This window comes from Watersipora subatra, chromosome 4 (assembly GCF_963576615.1).
Source record: "Watersipora subatra chromosome 4, tzWatSuba1.1, whole genome shotgun sequence".
In the NCBI taxonomy this organism is placed as follows: domain Eukaryota; kingdom Metazoa; phylum Bryozoa; class Gymnolaemata; order Cheilostomatida; family Watersiporidae; genus Watersipora; species Watersipora subatra.
The window spans coordinates 6466126-6488750 of record NC_088711.1 but is presented as its reverse complement, the minus strand read 5'-3'; the positions used below and the strand labels follow the sequence as shown (position 1 = coordinate 6488750).

The following is a 22625-nucleotide window of genomic DNA, read 5'->3' as shown; positions in this document are numbered from 1 at the left end:
ATTCATGTGAGAACATCACATGACAAGACAATAACCAAACTGTCATGACTACGCCAGAAAAATAAATAGATTCCAATCTACGACAGCTTTTGGTTTTTGAGCTTTTAAGAGCTTGTAATCACATTTCCACGTATTTGGCACCTACAACACTACGGAGTAAGACATAGTAAATCTTTTGATACCAAATAACTGTAATGTGAATTTTATTGCAAGTCAACCTTAAAGGATTATCAAACTGACATATGTATCGGTATTAGATGGTAATAAAACTTCAAGATAACGCAAGTGTAAATTTTGAATTGGAAACCATTTCATTATGTTTTAAGACATACATAACCTAATTGAGACCCAATTGTCATTAGTAACTCTAGTAATAGAATCATTATACATTTCACTCAAAACCAATACATAGACATGGCAAAGTCAATCAATGACAATCATTGAAAGAATTATAGTGCTATGCTAGAAAAAAAATATAAGCCAGCTCAGCCATGTAACCTTGCTTGCGATGGTTGTAACAGAATAATAATAATAATGAGCACTCATTGAAAACTTGTATCAAAAAAGCTCAATGCTGATTAGACATACAGTAATTTATTACAAATTGTGATGTTATCATGGCAAAGAATTATTATTTCGCTTCATTCTGACAGTCTAGAAACTGACTTTTACATGAGAGTTTTTGTGGCAATTTGGCAAAATTTAGAAATTTCTAAATTTGGCAAATACGTCTACCAATGCTCATATTAGCAAAGTTAAACATTTCAATAGCTCAGTTCTCAAACAGCCTATCAAATAGTTCCAAATTTGAGGTTTTCGATAAATGATAGCAAATTTACTCATTATTTTTTCTCAGAAATGATATTCTCCTTAGCTAGAATAAGCTAAGAAAAAATGAAACAAGCCTTCTCAAAAGTTTCTCGCCTTGAAAATGGTAGTTCACAGAACTTTAACAAGCTTTCTAGATTTTTGTACTTAGCACAATTGAGAACTGAGGTACCAATTTATTGAACAACTAGTAGATAGAGAATTTGCTGGGCTTGTAGCCTATTATAAACCAATAATCAATTTTACTTTTGTCTGAGAAGTCACAAGTTTGCACAAATGCCATTGAATATGCTGATCATTTTACTAAACAGATCAAATATATAGAGAAAGTACAATACAAAGATCAATCCATTACAGTGGCCAGATGTTATTCAGAGCTGCGACTACAAACTTTGATGCATCATAAAAAACCTAGATTTTCCTAAAAAGTATTACAGTTACCATTGAACTAGCGCTTGAAATTAAGCAATAGTTGAGTTGTATCTAAAATACTGGTAAATTTGTACTTTTGCAAATCTACTAGAACTACAAAATACTAACATAATACACACGTATACAAATACTTTTTACATAAAAACTAACACAATTTGAACTCTTCTTTAAACATTCGTTATTTTAATTTGACCTAAAATAATACTGCTAAATGTACATGTTTTTGCACTCAATAGAGCTGTGGTTAAAAGTTTGGGCCTATCCTTTAAATCAAGTAGAACCATAGTATCATATTTATCTTTGACAGCTTCAAGAACTGGTTAACATATTATTCACATAACGTTCTTATAGGAATAAAATAATAGATATTCCAAAATCACTTACGTATTGTAAAGTATACTTTGTGTTATTATGTCTCAAGCTGAAAAGCACAGACATGAGAGCAACTGTGACAAAATGGTCTAAAATGCTTGATTTGCTAACATTAGGTTAGCGTTTTCTTCCCAAAAACGGCAAATGGCGGTGGTCTTTAAAAAACATGCACATCCTCTGCTTGGAGTAAGCAGAGCTGCTACTCAATCAATCGATGTATGTATCACGTACAGAAGCTTCTTAGCATAACTTTTGTATTTGAGTTATATTAGTGTTTTTGCACAAATATTAACAAATTTCAATATTTGTTAGTAGGCTATTACAAAAATCGAAAACTTGAAATTTTCAGTTTTGGTAAAATGACCTGCTATAAACTACTACGAGTGTTATTATTTTGCGCAAACCTACAAAGTACAAAAGCAAATCACTTGTGCTGGCCATAATTGCAAGTAGAAAAAACAATTTTTACAAATCAAATAGTGAACAGCTTGATGTAATAAAGCTTCCATGCAAAGTATGTTTTGTAAGGCAATATTTTTGCAAAGCTAACTTAGCTAAGGAATTATACACAATACGTTTCCACATACTAACGCAGATTTTTAGTTTAATCTCAAGTATTAATGGCTTGAGACCCCGACTATTAATAGCTATATAATGACGGCTAATTAGTGCTTATAATAACGTACACTAATCGCAACTAAATAGATATAAACAGTCAGCTGTTTACATCAAGTTTGAAGCAGTAGTGATAAAGTGGCTTGATGGCTTAAAATATATTTTTTGTAAATTTGAACCAACCGAAAGCAGTCTTAGCGTGAGTGATGGGTTTTTGACCATGGTGCAATAATCCGTTGGGAAAAACCAAACATTTCGCAAATCTTACTGTGCGCGTGCATAATAGCGAAGCTGACGAGTGTGCTACTAAGCAATGGTAACGTTATATTGTAACTGTTTATGTAAAGGTCAGCGTTAATACCAAAAACTCGTTTTAAAATAATTTATATTACAATTCACATAAATAATATTTATGTAATATTTCTGTATACAAGTAGGTAACATATACATGTAAAATACAATCAATCTCGATCGTTTTTTTCTTGTCCTGTACACGGTAGGTACGAAAAGCCGAACGCACTGAATGACCGAACAGACCGAATATTTTGGGAGTTGCCCTCTCGTGTGACTATTTAAGGATAAGGGTGCGTAACTCAAACTTCTATAAATAAAGAGCTCAATGAATTCCGTAGAAACATTTTAGAGGCTGTTGTTTATTTTCGCGCCAATGAAGCACGCTGTGAATAAAAATATATTGCATATTCAATTGAAGTATTTTTGCTGTCACTATTGTCCAATCAGTACTTGCCTTACCTTTGACAGATAAAAGGGAAATGCCTAGTAGAAGCAAAAGGTTTTATTTGTTCAGTAGTATCGTTAACCATTGGTGAACCAGTAGCTAAATAACTAGCCAAAATTGTTTCTTTATTCAACTGGAAATGAATATATATTTTTCTATATATAGTAATATTTATTATAATTATATAAAACATGCCATCAATATTATTTATAATAGATAATAATTGATTTATAGATAAAAGTTGAGGGAGGGCAACTCCCAAAAAGATGTTCGGTGTGTTCAGTCATTCAGTGCGTTCGGCTTTTCGTATCTACCGTCCTGTACATGTATTATTAAAGCCAGTCGAGATATACTTTTCATCATGGTGTCACGTACCGCTGTTGAACACGCATGACGAAATGCTGTTGAAAAAACATTGCTAAAAATTAGAACATTATTATCGATACATTATTACAATCCGCGTGATTCTGCAACCACTATTCCGGTACGTATGGCATAACATAAATGGAGGGCAACTCCTACAGAGTTATGTGACAGAGGCATAGATATATAAACCTAGATTGGCCAATAATAGCTATTCCCATCGGTTGCCTTGTCAGACTTAGATAGCATGACGTAACGTAATTGTATTGTACCTCATGCTTGACTGCACTCTTGTTAACAATGGAGCTAATCAGGAGAAGGTGACAAAATCACATTTATTTTCACATAAACACCTTGGATACATAATACAGTAAACTAAAGCAATTATGTGATAATATCTGATAACCATCATAGATTAAAACTAAAAAAGCTATGAATTGTTGCACACAAATCATGAGCCATCAGGGCTTTATTTGCCACCCTCTCCTATCCCCATTCTCTCTTTTCCCCTTCTCCAAAGAAGAAGTGAGAAGGGGAAAAGAGAGGGGGAAAGGAGAAGGGGGGTGGCAAATAGCCCACCCACTCAAAGAGCCAGACCCTGGCTAGGTAAATAGATTAATATCTTGCTGAACTAAACATGACTAAATATGGTGAGTATGCAAGTATGTCTTAAGTCAAAAATGAGACAGAATGATTATTTTACAGCTGGCTATGTAGCTGGCTAGGTCACTAAAGCTGAAGTGTAATGATTGTTTCACTAGCATCATGGATGTTGCCAACTATGATGTAAACCAAGCAATGAATTCCCTAATCACAGTTAAGAATCGTAGTGGCTTGACTTTGTCTTCGCCTGTGGTGATTGAGGTTTGCAACCACAGTGAGAAAGCGATGAGAGTGTTGCTTAGTAGTGCTGGATTGGTGAAAAACTTTCCCAGGCTAGCACTAATTGTCACCATGGAGAAGCTGCTGAGATTCAACATCATGCTATTGTTTAAGTGTAATCATCAAGCTAGTAGCCTAGCTCGTGAGATAGCAAAGAGATATATTTTTATTAGGGCGCATTATGAAGTTAAGAATAGAGCTGGTACGGGTAGCTCGTCTGGTTTTGACCCACCAGGTCAGAGGTGCCCGGGTCGGGCCACCCGACCCTCGGGTCTTCCTATGCAAAGACACGAGTAGGTTTATGGCTAAACAACCGCGGTTGTATATTGCTTTTTAAGTGGGATTGAAATTGAGTGGCATATAGTCCTAGAGCGGAAGGACCAGGCGAAATAAAACAAGGTGAGTCAAGACTATATTTTTACGTCTGCGACAATAGTCTTTGGACTATAGGTTTCACAACGTTTTTCGGCAAGAAATAATCAACATGTCGGTGGTCTGGGAGTTCATGAAGAAGCTATTCATGAAAGGAAAATACCAAGATATTTGTACAATACGCAAAAGCAAGTTAAAGGTTGACTTGCAACAAAATTCACATTACAGTTATTTGGTATCAAAAGATTCACCATGTCTTACTCTGTCGTGTTGTAGGTGTGAAATATATGGGAATGTGATTACAAGCTTTTAAAAGCTCAAAAACGAACAGTTAATCACAGTCACCCGAGACCGCGGTAGTTTGGATTCGCTTTCCAAAACGACTCGAATGGGCTGTAGTTATTACAGGATGGTTTCTGTTTACACTTTCATGTAACCTCATTCGTCAAAATATTTTCACAAATATACTTCACGCATTCAATAAAACCATGTCTATTGTTCTTAGGCGTCTGTTTTATCATCATTGTAATGCTGTCACTTTTAGCAATGATATCTTATAACTTACCGTAAAAAATCGTTAAACTTTTTAACCTTAGCTCGAAGGAGTACATATCATTGTCTAATAATTATGACGAGCCTGTTGGTCACCTGTGATAATCGAAAAGTGCTGCGAAAATTATTTTTGAAGTATTGGGTCATGTGATCAGATTACGACTTGACGATTGAATAATGCCAAAATAAAACTGTAAAGTAGCGAGCATCTATATTTGATACGGGGTATTTGGTAAAACCCGAAGTGTTTGTCATAAACTAGTGCTACGATAAGTTTTATATTGAGCTTTTTATTGGCTTTTCAATTCACGTGAGAACATCACGTGACAAGACGATAACCAAACTGTAATGACTACGTCCGATAAATAAACAGATTCCAATCTACGGCGGCTTTTCGTTTTTGAGCTCTGAAGAGCTTGTAATCACATTTCCACATATTTGGCACCTACAACACAACAGAGTAAGACATGGTGAATCTTTTGATACCAAATAACTGTAATGTGAATTTCGTTGCAAGTCAACCTTTAAGCTACAAAAAAGGGTCCACCTCAATGCTATTGAGGCATTTACAACGAGGTCATTCTGAGGAACTTAAAAGCGCGTCTAAGAACCTTCAATCCAGCAAATTTATTTTATTTTTAGTTTCTTTCACTGATACCAGAAGTTTAAGGGAAGTGTTGAATTTTTGCTTTCCACTAGGCTGGGTTATTTATTTCTATATTTGTAAAGTATTTCTTAACTAATCTCTTGTTGATTATAATAGCAGTTGAAAATAAAATCTGTAATAAAAACACTAGCTAAATCATGCCATTAATCTGTCACCCATTGAATAGCATTGATCCACCAATGTCTAGCCATAAATTGTAGATTGCATCTATAAACCAAGCCACAAAATATAATGACTGGTCTGATAATGGTTTCTTTTATCTTAGTTTATTGATGTAACAACATTAGACTGTAATAGAACTATCTCTTAACCTTAAATGAATAAAAAATCGCGCCTGCTGACCCAGTCCGACCCGATCTTGGCCCTCATTGCTGACCCTGAGTCTGGTCCGACCCTGCATTCTTTGGTCTCGTTTCAGCTTTAGCGAAGAAAGCCATTGATTCCATTTCCCTGATCAGATCAAAACTTCACAGGCTCATCATATTTAGTCATGTTTAGTTCAGCATGATATTAGTCTATTCACCTAGCCAGGGTCTGGCGCTTCGGATGGGTGGACTATTTGCCCCTCTCTCCTTTCCCCCTTTTCTCTTTTCTCCTTCTCACGTTTTCTTTGGAGAAGGGGAAAAGAGAGAATGAGGATAGGATAAGGTGGCAAATAAAGCCCTGATGGCTCATGATTTGTGTGCAACATTTCATAGCTTTTATACTTTTAATCTATGGTGGTTATCAGATATTATCACAGAATTGCTTTAGTTTACTGGATTATGTATCCAAGAAGGTTTTTATGTGAAAATAAATGTGATTTTGTCCCCTTCTCCTGATTAGCTCCATTGTTAACAACAGTGCAGTCAAGCATGAGGTACAATACAATGACGTTTCGTCATGCTATTTAAGTCTGACAGGCTTTGTCCCTATTGGCCAATCTAGATTTATATATCTATGGACAGAGGACAGTGGCTATCCTGAAGATGTGCACAAGTTCGCCTTCATTCGCCACCCAAGCTTCTTTCTAGGGTCTAATCCCTCAATTTCTCCTAATCACAATTGGTTTAATCATAGAAGCGAAAAGATTAATCTCAAGAATGTCATATAAAGGCCTACACCACTGCCCTTGTTGACAACAAGTAGGCAGTTTTCACATGGAAGGAATATTTTCCCTCTTGAAGCTTGTACGGGCCCATACATACTACGCTGTTGATAAAAACCAAATCTCTACTAGAGGTATAGGTTTCATTTTGTGAATAATGCATGATTCTATCTTTTGTTGAGGTTGATGTCACGCTGAGTTTGTTGTACATGCTATACATTTGCATTTAATGTGAACATTTTATGTTGCAGTTTTATGGTCAAAGGAACTACACATATACACATATACACACATACTCCATGATCAATAATTTTCCATACCAGACCCAACAGGTTAGCTGCAAGTGTTTCATCTGAAAGCACAATTACTAAGTTTACTATTTTGTACAGTGATGAGCAGTAGCGATGAGATAATGTCAATAGGTTAGCTTTTCAAGTTCCAAGCCAATAATTGTTAACTGGAAAATATTTTTGAAAGAACTCCAGACTGTGAAAAAAAATTGATTTGAATTTGGGAAAGTTTAAAGGTATTGTTGATTTCATAGCTACAAAAGTGTGTCGGCTACTAAAAACATGAGGTGCATAAAAGAGGGAAACTACAATGAATCAAGAGGCTCTCTGAAAAGGGCAGAATTATGTTATAAAGCAACATGACATGTTGCAGCGATAAACTATAGACTGGTGTTACTCAACATAAAAATGTAGTTCAATTAGATACTTGTCAAATATCTACAAACTCTGTTGATGCTTTATTTATTTGCTCAAAATTATTAGTGCCGTACTAGCAGATCTCTTGAGCATAGTTTTAGAGTTGACAAACGGGTTAATTATGTTCTTGGTGCTCAGCCAAAAGATTCTGTGTAAGTTTTGCCTATAAAGATTGCTCATCGTTGATTGACACTTAAATTTAGCAACAAAGATTTTTACAAAAAAATTGAAATTTCAACAAAGCTAACACTGGCTGAGTTAATATTATTTGTATTTATAGTTATAGAGTTATTTATTTATAGTTATTTATAGTTATATTAATTGTATTTGTTTTTGCCGCAGCTAAGTGAATGGATCATACGTTCAAACAATGTCGAGCAAACATTTCTACAAACTTTACTACCCACATATTTTTGCTAGAACAAATGCGATGAAAAAGCTTCACTTTGTACACTAGTTAGAGTAATAGTAATAGTTTGAAAATCTGTAGCCTAAAATATTTTTATAATAAAGTAGACTAGCAATTGAAATATTTATTACTCGCACTTATTACTGCCCAAAAAAGGTTATTCAAATCAAAACTGACAACTGTATAGTATGTATTACCACCTGAACACGATATGTTCCCCTTTAGTATTTAGATAAAAATTGCAAAGTCCAAATAAGTGATGGCAAATAAGCACAGATAAGTGATGACACATTGAGAATGTCTTCTATAAATGCTAATTACAAAGTGCTATTTCACAAAACTAAAAATATGGAATTGTTCTATTGCTAACTAAACAAGTAAAAATGAATCTTGAGTTGAATGTCAGAAATAGAACTTTAAATTACAAAAAGACACGTGATTCTTGCCTAAAAGATTAGGTTCATAAACCTAGCAATTCAACAAATCAGTTATTTAATATTTATAAAATATATTATACAATAGTTATATAACAATTTAAAGCAGTGTGTAAACTACTTTAAAGTATATAATAGGGAGAATAAACAGTCAAATATGTATAACTGAAAGGGTGAATGTGACCACCAATATTGTGACTTTTATTAATCTTACTATCTATACACATGTGAATTCAATGCTTTTGAATATTTGCTAGGCTTCTTCTGGTCAGCCATGTAACCTTAGTTTGTCATAAGTATATACTCAATAAGCTGTTGCCTGAAGTCAAATTATACTGTAATTATGGAGCATTATATAATGAAGAACAGCTAGTAGGATGGCAAGCTGGATCTCAAGAATTTATTGGCTTTCGCAGTGAAAAAACCTTTCTATGAGTTAATGTCTAGAGTGGCTACTGGTTTTGGTGACAGTAGCTTGACTGAGCGCTGAACAAAAGTAACAGCTACCCTTTGGGGTGTAAGTACAAAAACTAATTTAAAGACGCATAAGCAAACAACTCCCAAACTTACAATCTAAACTCTTTATACAACATGAGACAACTCCTCAAGCCGCAGCAGCCTGTCATTGTGACATGTCTAGCTTGTTCTTGTTTTATCCAAACTCTTGTTAAGCCTGTGATTAGCTGCTAAAACATCTTATTTATGTATATTCCCCATCATCTATTACCTAATTCTTGAATTACAGTCTTAGAGTGTTTGGACTTGGCCTTGGCAGCTTTGGTTTTTGCCTAGGCAGCACCAGACGGTTGATTTTCTTGTGATGAACACTCAAATTCTTGGAATAATTCATTTCTTTTCTCATCATAATTTACTAAGTTTACTTCTGACTGGTCATCTTGTCACATCAATAAAGGCAGCACACATGTCAGTACCTTATAATGAGGCAGCAGTTCTGTTGCTCCGTACACTTGAGTTTTTACAAGGTTAATGTGGTTTGAAGTTTTTAAATGCTGTACAAACATTTCTATTTTGTCATGATATTTTGCATGGTAATTTAGTGTTTCCAGAAACGTGCCCAGCTATTTGAATATCTTGCATTTTAAAAAATATTCTACACTCCAAAGTTACCATGTCTCCTAGTGGTTCAACAGTAACTGAGCAATAATCTTTAGGCTTGATTTGTAGTTACATTATTTTAATATTTCACAAATCTATTCAGCATTTTAGTTAGACTATAGACAACTGGGAACACTTTTCTCACCTAAAACTGAAGCATATTAAACAGGTGGGGTTATCATTGGTTTGGATATGTAGTCTTTTTCAGTCATCTCTTACGATATCCTCAAGAAACAGGTGGACAACAGACATGCTAACAGAGCGACAAATTAAATTAATGGACACACAAACACGAAAACAAGCTGACAGTTGTTGGGCTAATACATGCCATCTTTAAACCATTCCTTTTTTGATGACAACCAGACTGCATGAAGCTTGCCTATTTGTATGGCCCAATATCTTTCACATAACTAAACTGTTCAACTCTTAACCCTCTCTTGTAACATAATATTGAGTAGTTGTAGCAATCTGTTTGTTCTACCCTGCTGTATCTGTATATATTTAGGTACATATTAGACTTATGGACGCATATCAGTGCAATGTTTATGTTGATCTCATCAGAAGTAATGGTGAAGAGAAAGACTATAACACTATTTTAAATAATGTTATCTTGTAGCTTTGTAGTGTTACATGGGGTAGTATGTCTTAAACAACAATTGTAACTAACATGAATAGATAATTGATTAATTTACGCTTTTAATATTTGCGGACCATCACTATCTAGATATGCGATATCCTGTATTAGCATTGTCATAAATTGTTCAATAGCACCTGGTGCTTTGATCAGACGGCAAGCTACTGGTTTCTGAGTAATAGAAGTTCAAGCCCTCCCAGTGATTGATTAAAATTTTGGAGAGTCTTGACCAGCATTGTCCAACTGTCAATCACCTATTTATATAAATCACAATGCCCAGCTATAGCAATTAAAATCTAGGGATGAAAAGTACGCTTTTTACTGGATTTGAACTCACAAACCACAAATTTGTAGTCAAGCGCCTCTGACCACAAGGCTACACCATTCTTACCATTTTGATGCTCCTACCATATACCCTTTTCGCGATTGCACAGGCTAAATTATTAATCACTACAGTGTGCCCACGGGTTATGATGCCCTTGTATATACATAAATCTCAATGTTTGTCTGTCTAATTATAGCAACAAAAAATCTGCTTCACTCTGGAATTGAACTTGGAACCTCCAGGTTTGCAAGCAGACATTCTATCCACTAAGCTACACGGCCTTCTTGCACTGAGGGAGCATAGTCAATAGACTTGTCAATCTTTAATGGCGATTGGTTAAAATACCTATGCTTCACGCTTGAACTCATCTACTAAAGTAAAAATTTTAGTAGAAGACAAATACGTTTCAGACTTACCAAGATACTTTAAAATACTTCCTACAAATAATTAAACTTAATTAATTAAACACACAAAAATAGCAAAGGTTTAAAAGTTTGATGGTAAATAAATGTCATTTTTCTGAGCAAAAACATTTTTTAATTACCCGCGCAACGCGGGCACAAAGCTAGTGTTGTATAAAACACTTTAAATATAAATTATGCGGATTGTCATGGACCTTTCTATGACCTTTCTATGATCTTTCTATGACCTTTTCATCTACAGCTTTTGGCAGTCTCACATTTTTCCATCATGAAGAGCTCAACATTTGGACACGCTTGTTAAGTGAGCTTTCAGTTTCTGGTCTCTGAAAATATTGTACACTGAAAGATCGCTTTCCAAACTGAATGTCATATTTTAGTGTTTACAAATAAATGAAAATCTTTACTTTTTCTGACAAACTCAAGCCAAATGTCTTGCATTATATCATATGTACCACCATTAATTTTTGATTTACACGCTCAGAGTTCCAAAGGTCAACAGTTCCTACAGTGACCTTATGTCCGCCTTCAGCCAATTTGTGTGATGACTCTCTTTCCTTTTATGTTATAAGAAACACTTTTATCCACAAAAGTAATTTTATGCAAACTCTTTAATAGTGTTATCCGTCACCTCGTATCCCTCTGGCGATCAGAAACTGATACAAGTTTCTTAGCACCAGCGTCATGTTTAGGCGTTTTAACTGAATATGATCTATATTTACATGGCAACCACTGCTCTTCCTGACATCTCTCTTTATTGTACAGAGTATTGTATTGCAATATCTAGCACAAAGGTTTTAAGAGCCAATTTTACACTGACAATTAGGCTAGTTGATGTATAAAAATGAGTTGCGCATCGAAGAATGGTTGGTACACATGCTACAACTCACCATCTAAAGTGTGTTGATTGCTGGTTGATATATTATCTGCGCAATTCCTATACAAAATCACATTGCTTTAGTTCTCCAGCGAGTTCATACCAAATTGATATGACACAACAAATATAAAAACAATTTGTCTCGTTAATAATAGTTTTTTCTTACGAAAGAAGCCATCACCATAGCTGTATGCCTGTCGACTAGCGGTACAGTTTCAACCGTACACCGACTAACATTTATATATAGAAGCTCATTGTGTTGATTAATGCACCAGCATGAGACTCTGTTGATGCAAAAGGGCCTTACGAAAAGCAAGAGATTGATGGTCTCACACAGATTACGGTGAAGTTGTTCTTTTAACTGATGACAAGTGCAGTTGTAAGGAGAGTGTCATGATCATACTTCTTTTATTCACAGAAGTTGAAGCCTCATCAAACATTGCTGCGCTGACCGGCTTTGAGGCTTACTGGCTTCCAACACAATATTCGTTCCTTTGTTTGGCTCCCGTAGTAACATCAGTGACATGCTGTATGCAGATAGCTGATTTCTCAAGGTTTCATGATTTTCAACCTAAATCTACCAATTTGTTCAGCCACCATTGCCATATGTTTGTCTAACATGTTTGTATGTAACAGAATGCCTTCATTGAGATCAGACTCTGCTATCAATAAGACCCAATGATGTGTATCAAATTCTGCATATGTGGCGATGCTTTAGTTGCGTAACTTAGGCTGTTGGGAAGCCAAACATGGTGTCTGCCTTTAGCAGTTCCACCGAGTTCAATCCTTGATTAAACTCGGTACAAATGTAAGTGCGAGAGAAACTGTTAAATGAACGCATAGTATTTACCATAAATTAGATTATTATATTCAAGAGTATCTTTATAAAACTAATATTTATATAAGTAGCTCAAAACATGGAACATATGAAAACTAGATTAGGAAGGAAGACATAGAAGCATCAGAGATAAAGCTTAAAAAGATTGTTTCTACAGAGGCTATATGCAGTGAAAAGATAAATATTTGAAGAAGACAACATAGAATATGACAATCAACATGGTTATAGCAAGAGGTATATAGTCTCTACACCTCATAGTCAAACAGTGTTATAGCATGGAGTATATAGTGTCTATACCTCGTAGTTAAAGAGTGTTATAGCATGGAGTATATAGTATCTCTACCTCGTAGCCAAAGAGTGTTATAGCTTGGAGTATATAGTCTCTATACCTCGTAGTCAAACAGTGTTATAGCATAGAGTAAATAGTCCCTATACTTCGTAGTCGAAGAGTGTTATAGCATGGAGTATATTATAGTCTGTATATCTTATAGTCAAAGAGTGTTTTAGCATAGAGTATATAGCCTCTATACCTCGTAGTCAAAGAGCATTATAGTAAGGGGTATATAGTCTAATCTAGTCTACATGTAGTCAAATAGATGATGAGGTATAAAAATGGAAAGTTGTGAGCAGTAGTAAATATTTAAGTTGATGAATAATTTCTGCAGACAACTAGTCCGGCTTAGATCAGTTTAAAAATAACAGATGAAAGCTTTTCTTGGCTCTACTATTTCAGCAAAGGGTGCACCTACTTCATCAGCAGCCATTATACTGAGTGTTCATGCAATCTTTACACGCACTTATAGACAGCTATGGAGGTTGCTGACACTATAGGTAATTTAAATTTATAAAATATTTATAATGGATTTTGTCCTGCAATATCAAAGGCAGCTTCACAGAATAATATCTGGCATTAGATGGACAAAGCGTCCTTCTAGCATCCTAAATACGAGCGCTAACACAGACTCGTAACACGATGTCATCGACTCACTCAATGCATGTCAGATATGCATTATATTAGCTAGTTCAACTACGACTGCTGAGCTGATAGAACAATCTGTGATAATTTCATGGCTGTGATGATACAGACAGAACTGAATTTCCTAGAGAGTTGATTTTCTGAGCGCGACTCAAATTCATATTCATCTTCTTCTGCGTGAGCTCAGCACGCAGCGCTCTCAGCTCCGTCTCAGCTTGGTTCCTTAGCTAGAAAAATTTGTACAATACAAGTTACAAGCGCAATAATTTAACTTTAAACTGAAATGTTTTCCAAATTATGCCATGCAAAAATCATAAGGGCAGCAGTTAATCAATCAAATCAAATGAATGGTTTGACATAATTATATAGCTTTTAAAATACTTTTCTCTGTTGAAAGAATGAATACTAGAAATTCCACTGTCATACAGCTCACGACCAAAGAGATATTAGAAAAAAAGAAAGGGTACTGATGGTTGAGAAATGCAATATTAGCAGTCAAATGGCACTGTAGTGCAATAGGATAACTGCAATGGTAGCTGTAATGTACTAGGTGTTATTATATACAACAAATAGCAATAATGAAAGGAAAAGATTATATGTTTATATCTCTCTCCCTGCAATAGGAGAAATGCAATATTGGCCAATATTAGAAGTAGAATGCACTGATATTATTAGAATAACCAATATTATTAATATAGTAATAATATAAAACCAATGCACAATTTTGTTTACATTTCAAAACGTCATAGCTAACAATATCAAGAAGTTGTGATATTTATATAGATTTTTAGAAAATCTGTACTACGTAGTCATTGTTCTGTAGTCATCCAAACTTATGATTAAATATTGCAATAATCTCATAAAAATCGTTAGAAAAAAATATCATCATCATTTCCTTTACTTACACTGCGTTGGACATCAGTTAGAATACCAAAGTACTCAAAAGTGTCTAAAATGTCAGTTTTTTTGAAATCGGCAAAAATGAAACGCTTTCAGTACTCTTACGTTAATTACAGAAACCTTCGGCAATTCGACAATGCTATAGACTGGTGAAATGTGCACGTTATTTTTTCATGAAATGTGCATGACTTAATCGTTCTATTCTCTGTCGCTACGCGTTTCAATTTCCGGTCTTAACTTTGAAAAAAGTAAGGCCTAGCAAGTTTTAATAACGATTTTCGGCCAAATAAATCCGTCTATTTGTGTATAATCCGTTCAGATGGGTAAGTTTTAAGAAACTGTCGACAATTTACAAAGACTTGGTTACATATTTAAATAGGCTTAAATGTGTTTTGTATCGTTATTATACTTTAACGACTCTACAAAACGATGGTTAAATTTGTTGATGAGATTTCGAGACAGGGTTTGCGACTTTGATGAATAATTTTCGTAAGTTGTGTGCACATGCATTTATCATAAAAACTTTCAAACTTCGCTCCCGCTCGTTTGGTCGTGGGATTAAGTGAAATATTGTTAAAAAATCTAGTGATAATATGTTCAAAATAATTGTCAGAGGTTATATGTAATTTGTCTATATCACGTAAGCTGAAATGAATTGAAAACCTGTAATTGTGTCATGTAAAAACAAGAATATAAACCATGAAAAATCTTGACATCTAAAACGTGCATAAAATAGACATAGATGTGACTATTAACATCATCCATGAGTACACCTGCTAGTCAGGTTGTGGTTGTCTTTATAAAGCAATAAACTTACTTTCATTTCAGCAGTTAGTTTCATTTTAGCAGCATCAGATTTCCTCTGCAGATCATCTACTTCATATTGAAGTTTGACAGCCTCAAGTTGATAATTCTCCTAAAAGAATATTACTGCTGACTTGGTCTTATGATAACCATATGACAATAAGTGGTGAAGTATATCAACACTCGTCATCCGTAGTACAAGCATACATAGGTTTTCACTCATCTGTTCACTCGAATAGACATGAAGAGCACAGCCTTCTTGATCACATTACTGCTTTATTTGCTATTCTACCTTATCTTCAAAGAGAAGATAAATCCAGCTGCAAAGATTACTGCAAAGCAGCACTGTATGTACTGCATTTAAGTTTTATATTCCTTGTTAGAAAGACTAATAAGAAACAATAAGGAATCGTCAAAATGATAAATAACAAAGTAGTAATAATAATAGTAATAAGGGCTTTTTGACTATATAATGTAAATGAGCCTGAAAGGTTATGTTACTTACTAAGCCAAAATTGATAGTTGGCCAGTATTTGTCACATTTTCTTGGATAAGATAACCACCACCTAAGCCAACAATGAGCAAAGCAGAAAGCTGCTTTATAACATATAACACAGTTAAGAGCTACTGCTTAGCTGCTTAAAAACACAAAACTATCATGTTTCAAGTACTGTATCCGCTTGCTTGTAAGTATTGATTAATCTTATTAAAAACTTAAAATTTACAGAACATTTCTAGAAGTCAGTGCTATCATTGTAAACAATATAACAACCTTTTGCTTGTCATCAGGTGGCAGGTTTTCCAGAGCAGCCAGGTGCTTCCTGTGCAAGGAGTCTAGATTAGTTCTTAGTTTGAGACAGTCAGCTTCTAGCCCAGGTGTCTGCTTTTTTGCTTCATAGTATTTCTTCTTCCAGACTTCTCGAGCTGAAATATAACCGTTACCTTTCATTACAACTGTGACGAACATACAACAGCTATAAAATTTGCATGTCATACTGGTGAAAATCGGCACCTAATTGCATAAGCAAAACAATGGTGCTATCATGAAGAGGCTTCATTTAGGACCACAAGCTACGGTTTGCAAATGGTCCACCAAAATATTTCTTCAAGCTTTTAGATTACTGATTATGATTTCCTTTAAGTACACAATAAACATCTTTATGAGAAATCAATCAGTTTAATCAGTTCTATGTACAACTGTGACAAGCTGAATAAAGAACGCTGGTCTACTAGAATAAGAAAATAAAGAATAATATGCTCTCACTGGTCTATAAAATGTTAAATGGTGAACTTACATCTCAAAGCTCCTTGTATCTACAATGCTTATCATGTTATAAAGACAGAAATATGCTAGTGAACTATTCCTGCAGCTCATGAGGATGTTTATGACTTTTCTTCTGATTTTACTAACAGATTATTATATTATGAAGTGGCTCACTCATGTTATAGTAAACCATTGCATAGCATCTACATAAGATATGTAAAGACAACAGCATAGAAATGTATAGCTGAGTCATTAGGAGAAAGCCTTATAACAAATGCTGACGGAGGAACTGGGCTTCAACTGAAGGTATCGCTGGACCAACCTTGGTTGCGCCTGTTGTTTGTCTTTGCCTGCATGGCACGTGCCTTCTTTACAAGTTCCTCTCGTTTCTTCTCAGAGGCCAGCCTCGCATCTCTCGCCTGCTGAAGTTGTCGCATCAATTCGTCTTCTGCGATAGAAAAGTTCAGCGCCATTACATCCCATATACCTCCAGAGAATAGTCATTCAGATCAAACTATGTCTATACATGCTCTATACATTGTACAATAATAATTATCAGCTGACGCCCCTATGCATTCTCTCACAGTAGTCACTGCAGCAATAACTCAGTAGCGTTCATTCAGTAATTGTGATACTCTAGCTTAGATGACCTGAAGAGAGTTGTCACAGATATAAACTAGCAAAAGACAAAGAGTAGAGGAGAGTTTAGCTACAAGCTAGTGACTATGACAATGTAAGCTTTACTGAAGCAAACTTAGTTGAACCCCTGAATGAATGTGTGTAGAATAGACAGGACATACTTTCTCTACTCTTTGTCTCATCAGTTCTCTCAGCTGCTGATAGCTTACTGTTGACAGTCTCTTCCCGATGACCATGACTCCCTTTGCTAAAATATTCACAAACACTGCTACTTTGGGGATTGTAAGTAGAGAATGCCTTTTACATCCTTACATTCAGAAGGGATGTATGGTGACGTTACAAGTGTCTAAACTTATTAATAAAATAATAATATGGCTGCCTAAACCGCACTAAATCAGAAACAACACAATATCGTGAATAAGAAAGGTAGATTCTCAGGCTAAATGGCGGTCAAGCTATTACAATGTGATAAGTAGTATTTTAGATAGGGCAAAGTACAAAATATCTTAGGCTGTTTTTGAGTAATATAACTGTTTATCTTTTAAATATCCTAAAAATTAATGAAAAACAAAAAATATGTGAAAAATCAGTAGTTGTATATAGAGTGCAGAGAAAGCAGACCTGTCTTCATGGCCTGCTGAGGGATCATCCAAGTCTAATTGTTCACCATAAGCATTGGCCAACTGGTGTCTGACAGGAGCAGATGTCGGGGTCGCTGACATCATCTCCCTATTTTCATCTTGTTTCCGTTGATTTGAATCTAGTTCACTATTCGTTTGACCAGCTGCAACGATTCTCTTCGGGTCATCAACAAGAGTCGGTTCAGAAGATCCACTATTGCTTCCATCTTTTCTACCCGATCTTTGGGGTGAATAGGAGCCATTCCTATGTCGATGTCTACTAGCCGAATCACCTCTCTGAATTTTATGGGGTGAGTGTGAGCCGTGGTGATGGGGTGAGTCCGCTCGGTCATCTGGGTGGCTACGCGAGTAGTTGTGGCTTGGAGAGCCTCGATTCCTGTGATCTGGACTGGATAAATTTTTGTCAGGCCTTGGGTTGTCATGATGAGAGTCAGATCCCTTTACGGGACTAGGTATCGATTGGTATCCACTAGAATCATCATTGCGTTTCCTGTAGGTATTGCCTCCCCCGCTGTTATACGCATTAGGTTTCCTAGGATTGTAAAAGTCGCCTCCCTTGCTGCTAATTGAGTCATAACTGTGGGAAGGATCAATCTGGTTACGATGAGCATTAGTTAGAGCAGATATGTCATGAGAATAAGGGTGACTATATGAGGGGTAACTCGGCTTGTCTGAGACTTGAGAGATATATTGGCTGCCATCACCGCTTCGGAATTCTATAGATAATCAATAACGGATTCAAAGAAACTTCTGATATAGTTGTTGATACAAACTAATACATAACAAAAGAATCACACAATATGTTTACACAGAGTGTATTATCAAGAGATATAATCGACCCCTCTGCTGCATTAATCGTGGCCTAATTGAGCAAACTGAATTACTACTGCGTCAGTACTAATGCCAACAGAAGGTCACAGAGCAAGAAATATATGTGCCCTTACTTGGCCTCTACCTAGTTCACCAAAGCTGACTAACTTTGAGAAAACTTCCATAGAAACAGACGCTATGGTCAGGCGGCTCCTCCACTATAATTATGGCAAGCCATCACTACATAAAACAGAATCTAGGTTTTTCATCACATCTGAAAAGCATCAATGAAAAACGATGTTACCTTCAGACTGTCGATTCACACGATAAGTTAAATTTGTAGTTTCATGACGGCTAGGAGGGTATTTGGAAGAAGTTCTTTTGCCACTCTGGTAACCAAGGCTGTCAACTTTGGAGTCACTCTTCAGTAACGCTGCTCCTGAGAGAGACTTCTGATAGATAGTGCTGGGGGAGTCTCGCATGGACTCAGCGTGTGCATCCAAAATATATAGCTCTGGTGCATAGGCCTGCAGGTTAATAAATATGTTAAATTCCAACAAATATTTGTCTAGGAAAAAAACACTTGAAAAAGCTGATGATATCATGCACACATAATAATTTTAGTTTTACTTCTGAGGGATATAATCATATCGACAAAAAGATGAAATGAATGAGCAGTATACAGCACTGACAAGAGGTTATACAGTGTGTAGAATGATGAAGAGGTAGTACTTGGTCAAAGCTCACTCATTACCTATAATAATATATTGGTAACAGAAGATGTACCCACACAAGTAGCGTGTCCATAACTTGAAATATACCAACAACAATGTAAAAATTTTCTCCGGTGCCATTTATATTAAAAACGACCAAGTAGAGCTAGAAACAGTCATCTATTCCGTAACTATGTATCTATTACTATGAGTAGGCGAGGAGAGTAAGTTGAGCCATGAGTGACACAAGTGTGACACAGACACACGTGCTGCCTGACTACGCAAACTCTTCAACTGATACTCCGCAAGTTGTTTACTTATTGTACTGAAAGAAATTACCTTGGACTTTGTTTACCGGAGTAGCGGATAGGTGAAGGAGCGGATGAATAGGCCTTATCATGCTATAGTATTTACTTATCCAATTCTATAGAAAACATTCGAATAAGGGAGTAATTTTTGTAAGCACGCTTTGAGAACGCTAACCCCGATACGAAGGCTGACACGCTGATACATAGTGCGCATGCTGACAAAAGGATACTAGTGTGTCATGATGGTTCGAGCTCGACAGCGACAGTATTAGAACTCACCGAAATGTCGCCGTACAATTTCCTACTCTCTAGTGTGAGCAAACAACAAAATAGTATAGCCTTCGAGAAATAGAGAAAAAACAAGGATGGGGTGCTACATCTCCCATCCTCTACAGGTCTATTGAATTATCGCTAAATCAAAACTTACATAAGGTGGAAGAAAGTGTTTGACTTTTAGTTCTCGCTCTTGTCTTGACTTGACCTGAAAAAGTTGAGATGAGACTGTTGTTAGGCAACTAAATGCCTCATATAACAAGCTGTCTGACCAGTGTTACACTGGCTACTTCTTCCAGAGGTGTCATCTCAGTTTTTTAAACTTTGAAAAAGTAGAGGAGAATTTGTCAGTTTCTTTTTTACATTATAACAGCACTACTAGTAATAAATGTCGAATGTCTGCTGTTATGACTATAACAAACCATTACAAATATTTTGAAAATAATGAAAACTCAGTTTGTTAAAGCTCACTGTTCAGCTTCACCTGGTTATTAGACATCTAGTATGTTACATGTAGACATCTAATATGTTACATGTAGTACGATCGATGATAAAATAACAGATATACTAATTGCTAAGATAAGCTAACAATGATCATATCTAAAATAAAATCCGAAATACATGTCGCTTATTAGTTTCTCCAGCAACATGTTAGTAAATTGCAATTTAATTGTGGTTGCTAACAACATTTAATTACTAGTTGTAAAGTTCTTATCAGCGCGCACACACAATACCCAGTGGCTGCTAGAATTTAAAAGAGGAGTACGACACCCAATAGTAAATATCTGTAATACGGTAAGGTAATGCAAGACATTATAACCTCAGGCTAGGTTTAGAAACAATCCACATTTACATTACAAAGCATTTACAATTGCGACAAACATCTTATGCCCATTACATACCAACTTGTAATGACTTCTGCTGAATTTGTTTCCTCATTCAGTCATATAAAAGAAAACTTACTTGTGTGAGACATCGTCCAACACTTTTAAGAAAAGCGTAGTCCTTTGGCAGCCCATCATCACCAAGTTGAGCAACAATTTCCTGCCTTAGTTCTTGCAAGTATATGTGAGGAGGGATTCTGAATGAGCACCAAAACTCAAGTAAAAGCTAATTCCTTGTCATAAGGCTACTATTTTTTGAGCGCATTTTTGAGACAGGCAAACTGGCAAACAAACAATCAAGTGAACTTAGTTAGAAGTCATCAAATACATTTATAGGGCAATTTTATTATAACAAACGTTGCAGAGGCTAATTGAGTATTTGAGAAATTATCTAGTGGTTAAACGATTAAAATAGCACATGATTTAGGTTTCAAAGGAAGTTTAATAGGCTTGCATGACCCGCTTGCTCTAAAGTTTTCTAACAGTTGCTCCTTTCCATTTTATGTGTTTGCTTTTAACAAATAAGCAGTTACTGGCCAATAAACAACAAACACTCTTCAGCAAAGACGGACAGAGAATTGCACAGCCACTACAATAATCGCTGTCAAACAACTTGAGAGATAAAAAATTGTCACAATCAGTTTTTGAGTTGCCGAAAAGATTTCAATGCGATACATGGCTACCTACATGTATATGTATTTGTTGCAATAAACATTAAGGTGGTGCCTTTATGCTATTATTCATAATGAACTGAGGTGTCAAGAGTCTGTCACTATGGAGGCCCGACAGTTGATGCTCTGTGATGTTAAGTGCCAATCAATAATAATTTCCATTTGTGTAAATTATACATTACTACAATAGACCTACAATTTCTGTGGAGAGCAAAGCAAACAAGTCAATTAGTAATGCAATCTCACCGTAGAAAGCCGAGCGATATGCTGTCTGTTATCACCTCATTGGCAGCACTTCGTAAATGTTGTCGCCATAGCTCCGGAGGTATGACATAAACATGCAAATCTCTGACCTACAATAAGTTAGTTTTTGAATATGTATACAGTGCCTAACCCTTACATATAGTGAAATCTATAGCACCTATATGACATGTTTTTAGCTAAAGTTGAAACTGACAACACATACATAGAATTAGTTGGGAGCAACAGCAATAGTATAAATTATGACGCTAATAGACCACAAAATCAATAGTCACAAAATTAAAGTGCAAACTTTTTAAACAAACCTTCTTAGAAGACAAGAGCTTTTTTACTAATCTAATGTATGAGCAACCTTATGGAATAATAATAATAATATTGTTTATATAAGCAAGGTACCAATGCAGTTGAAACCAAAATGTAAATAAAAATTAATTCAACTAAATCCTATGCAGTATTAGATTTAATATATTTTAGTGCACTGCGTGTTTTTGCGTTTTTGTTTTTAGTGCATCATGTCCAAACACAAAAGCTGTCTTACCTGCTCAGAAGTAGGTCTAGGAACATCCAAACTGCCATTCATTTTAGATAAATTAATTTTTAATTACCTCACATTACGCAAATGTGAGTTCTTAAATCCAACGTGGTTTAAAGTGTTAATGTTTCGATTAGCAAAAACATGCTGATCCCTGCGCATACACATGTGCTGATCAATGCTCTCGTTCACAATGTCACCATGTAAATGACCAAACAAAAAGTAGTCACATGATCAACACGGAGGTATGAAAAGGCTTCTTCGTGGCTAAGTCACATGAC

General features: G+C 35.6%; 1 protein-coding gene across 1 annotated transcript; it reads right to left on the bottom strand.

Annotated features, from left to right (window-relative positions):
* Positions 1 to 12699: 12699 nt before the first annotated feature.
* LOC137393575 (spermatogenesis-associated protein 1-like) lies at positions 12700 to 22519 on the bottom strand. Its single transcript, XM_068080195.1, has 11 exons — positions 22351 to 22519; positions 21798 to 21904; positions 20960 to 21077; positions 20151 to 20204; positions 19007 to 19229; positions 17873 to 18608; positions 17413 to 17498; positions 16935 to 17060; positions 16121 to 16272; positions 15362 to 15460; positions 12700 to 13871 (listed from the first exon to the last, which is right to left on the bottom strand). The coding sequence occupies exons 1-11, from the start codon at positions 22390 to 22392 to the stop codon at positions 13734 to 13736; spliced, it is 1881 nt and encodes a 626-aa protein (XP_067936296.1). The 5' UTR covers positions 22393 to 22519; the 3' UTR covers positions 12700 to 13733.
* Positions 22520 to 22625: the final 106 nt, after the last annotated feature.

Coding starts and splice junctions, on each gene's coding strand:
- LOC137393575 (XM_068080195.1), bottom strand. CDS start 22,392: ATGAATGGCAGTTTGGATGTTCCTAGACCTACTTCTGAGCAG. Junction 21,905..22,350: donor CTAGACCTACTTCTGAGCAG/GTAAGACAGCTT, acceptor AACTTATTGTAG/GTCAGAGATTTGCATGTTTA. Junction 20,205..20,959: donor TTGGACGATGTCTCACACAA/GTAAGTTTTCTT, acceptor CAACTTTTTCAG/GTCAAGTCAAGACAAGAGCG.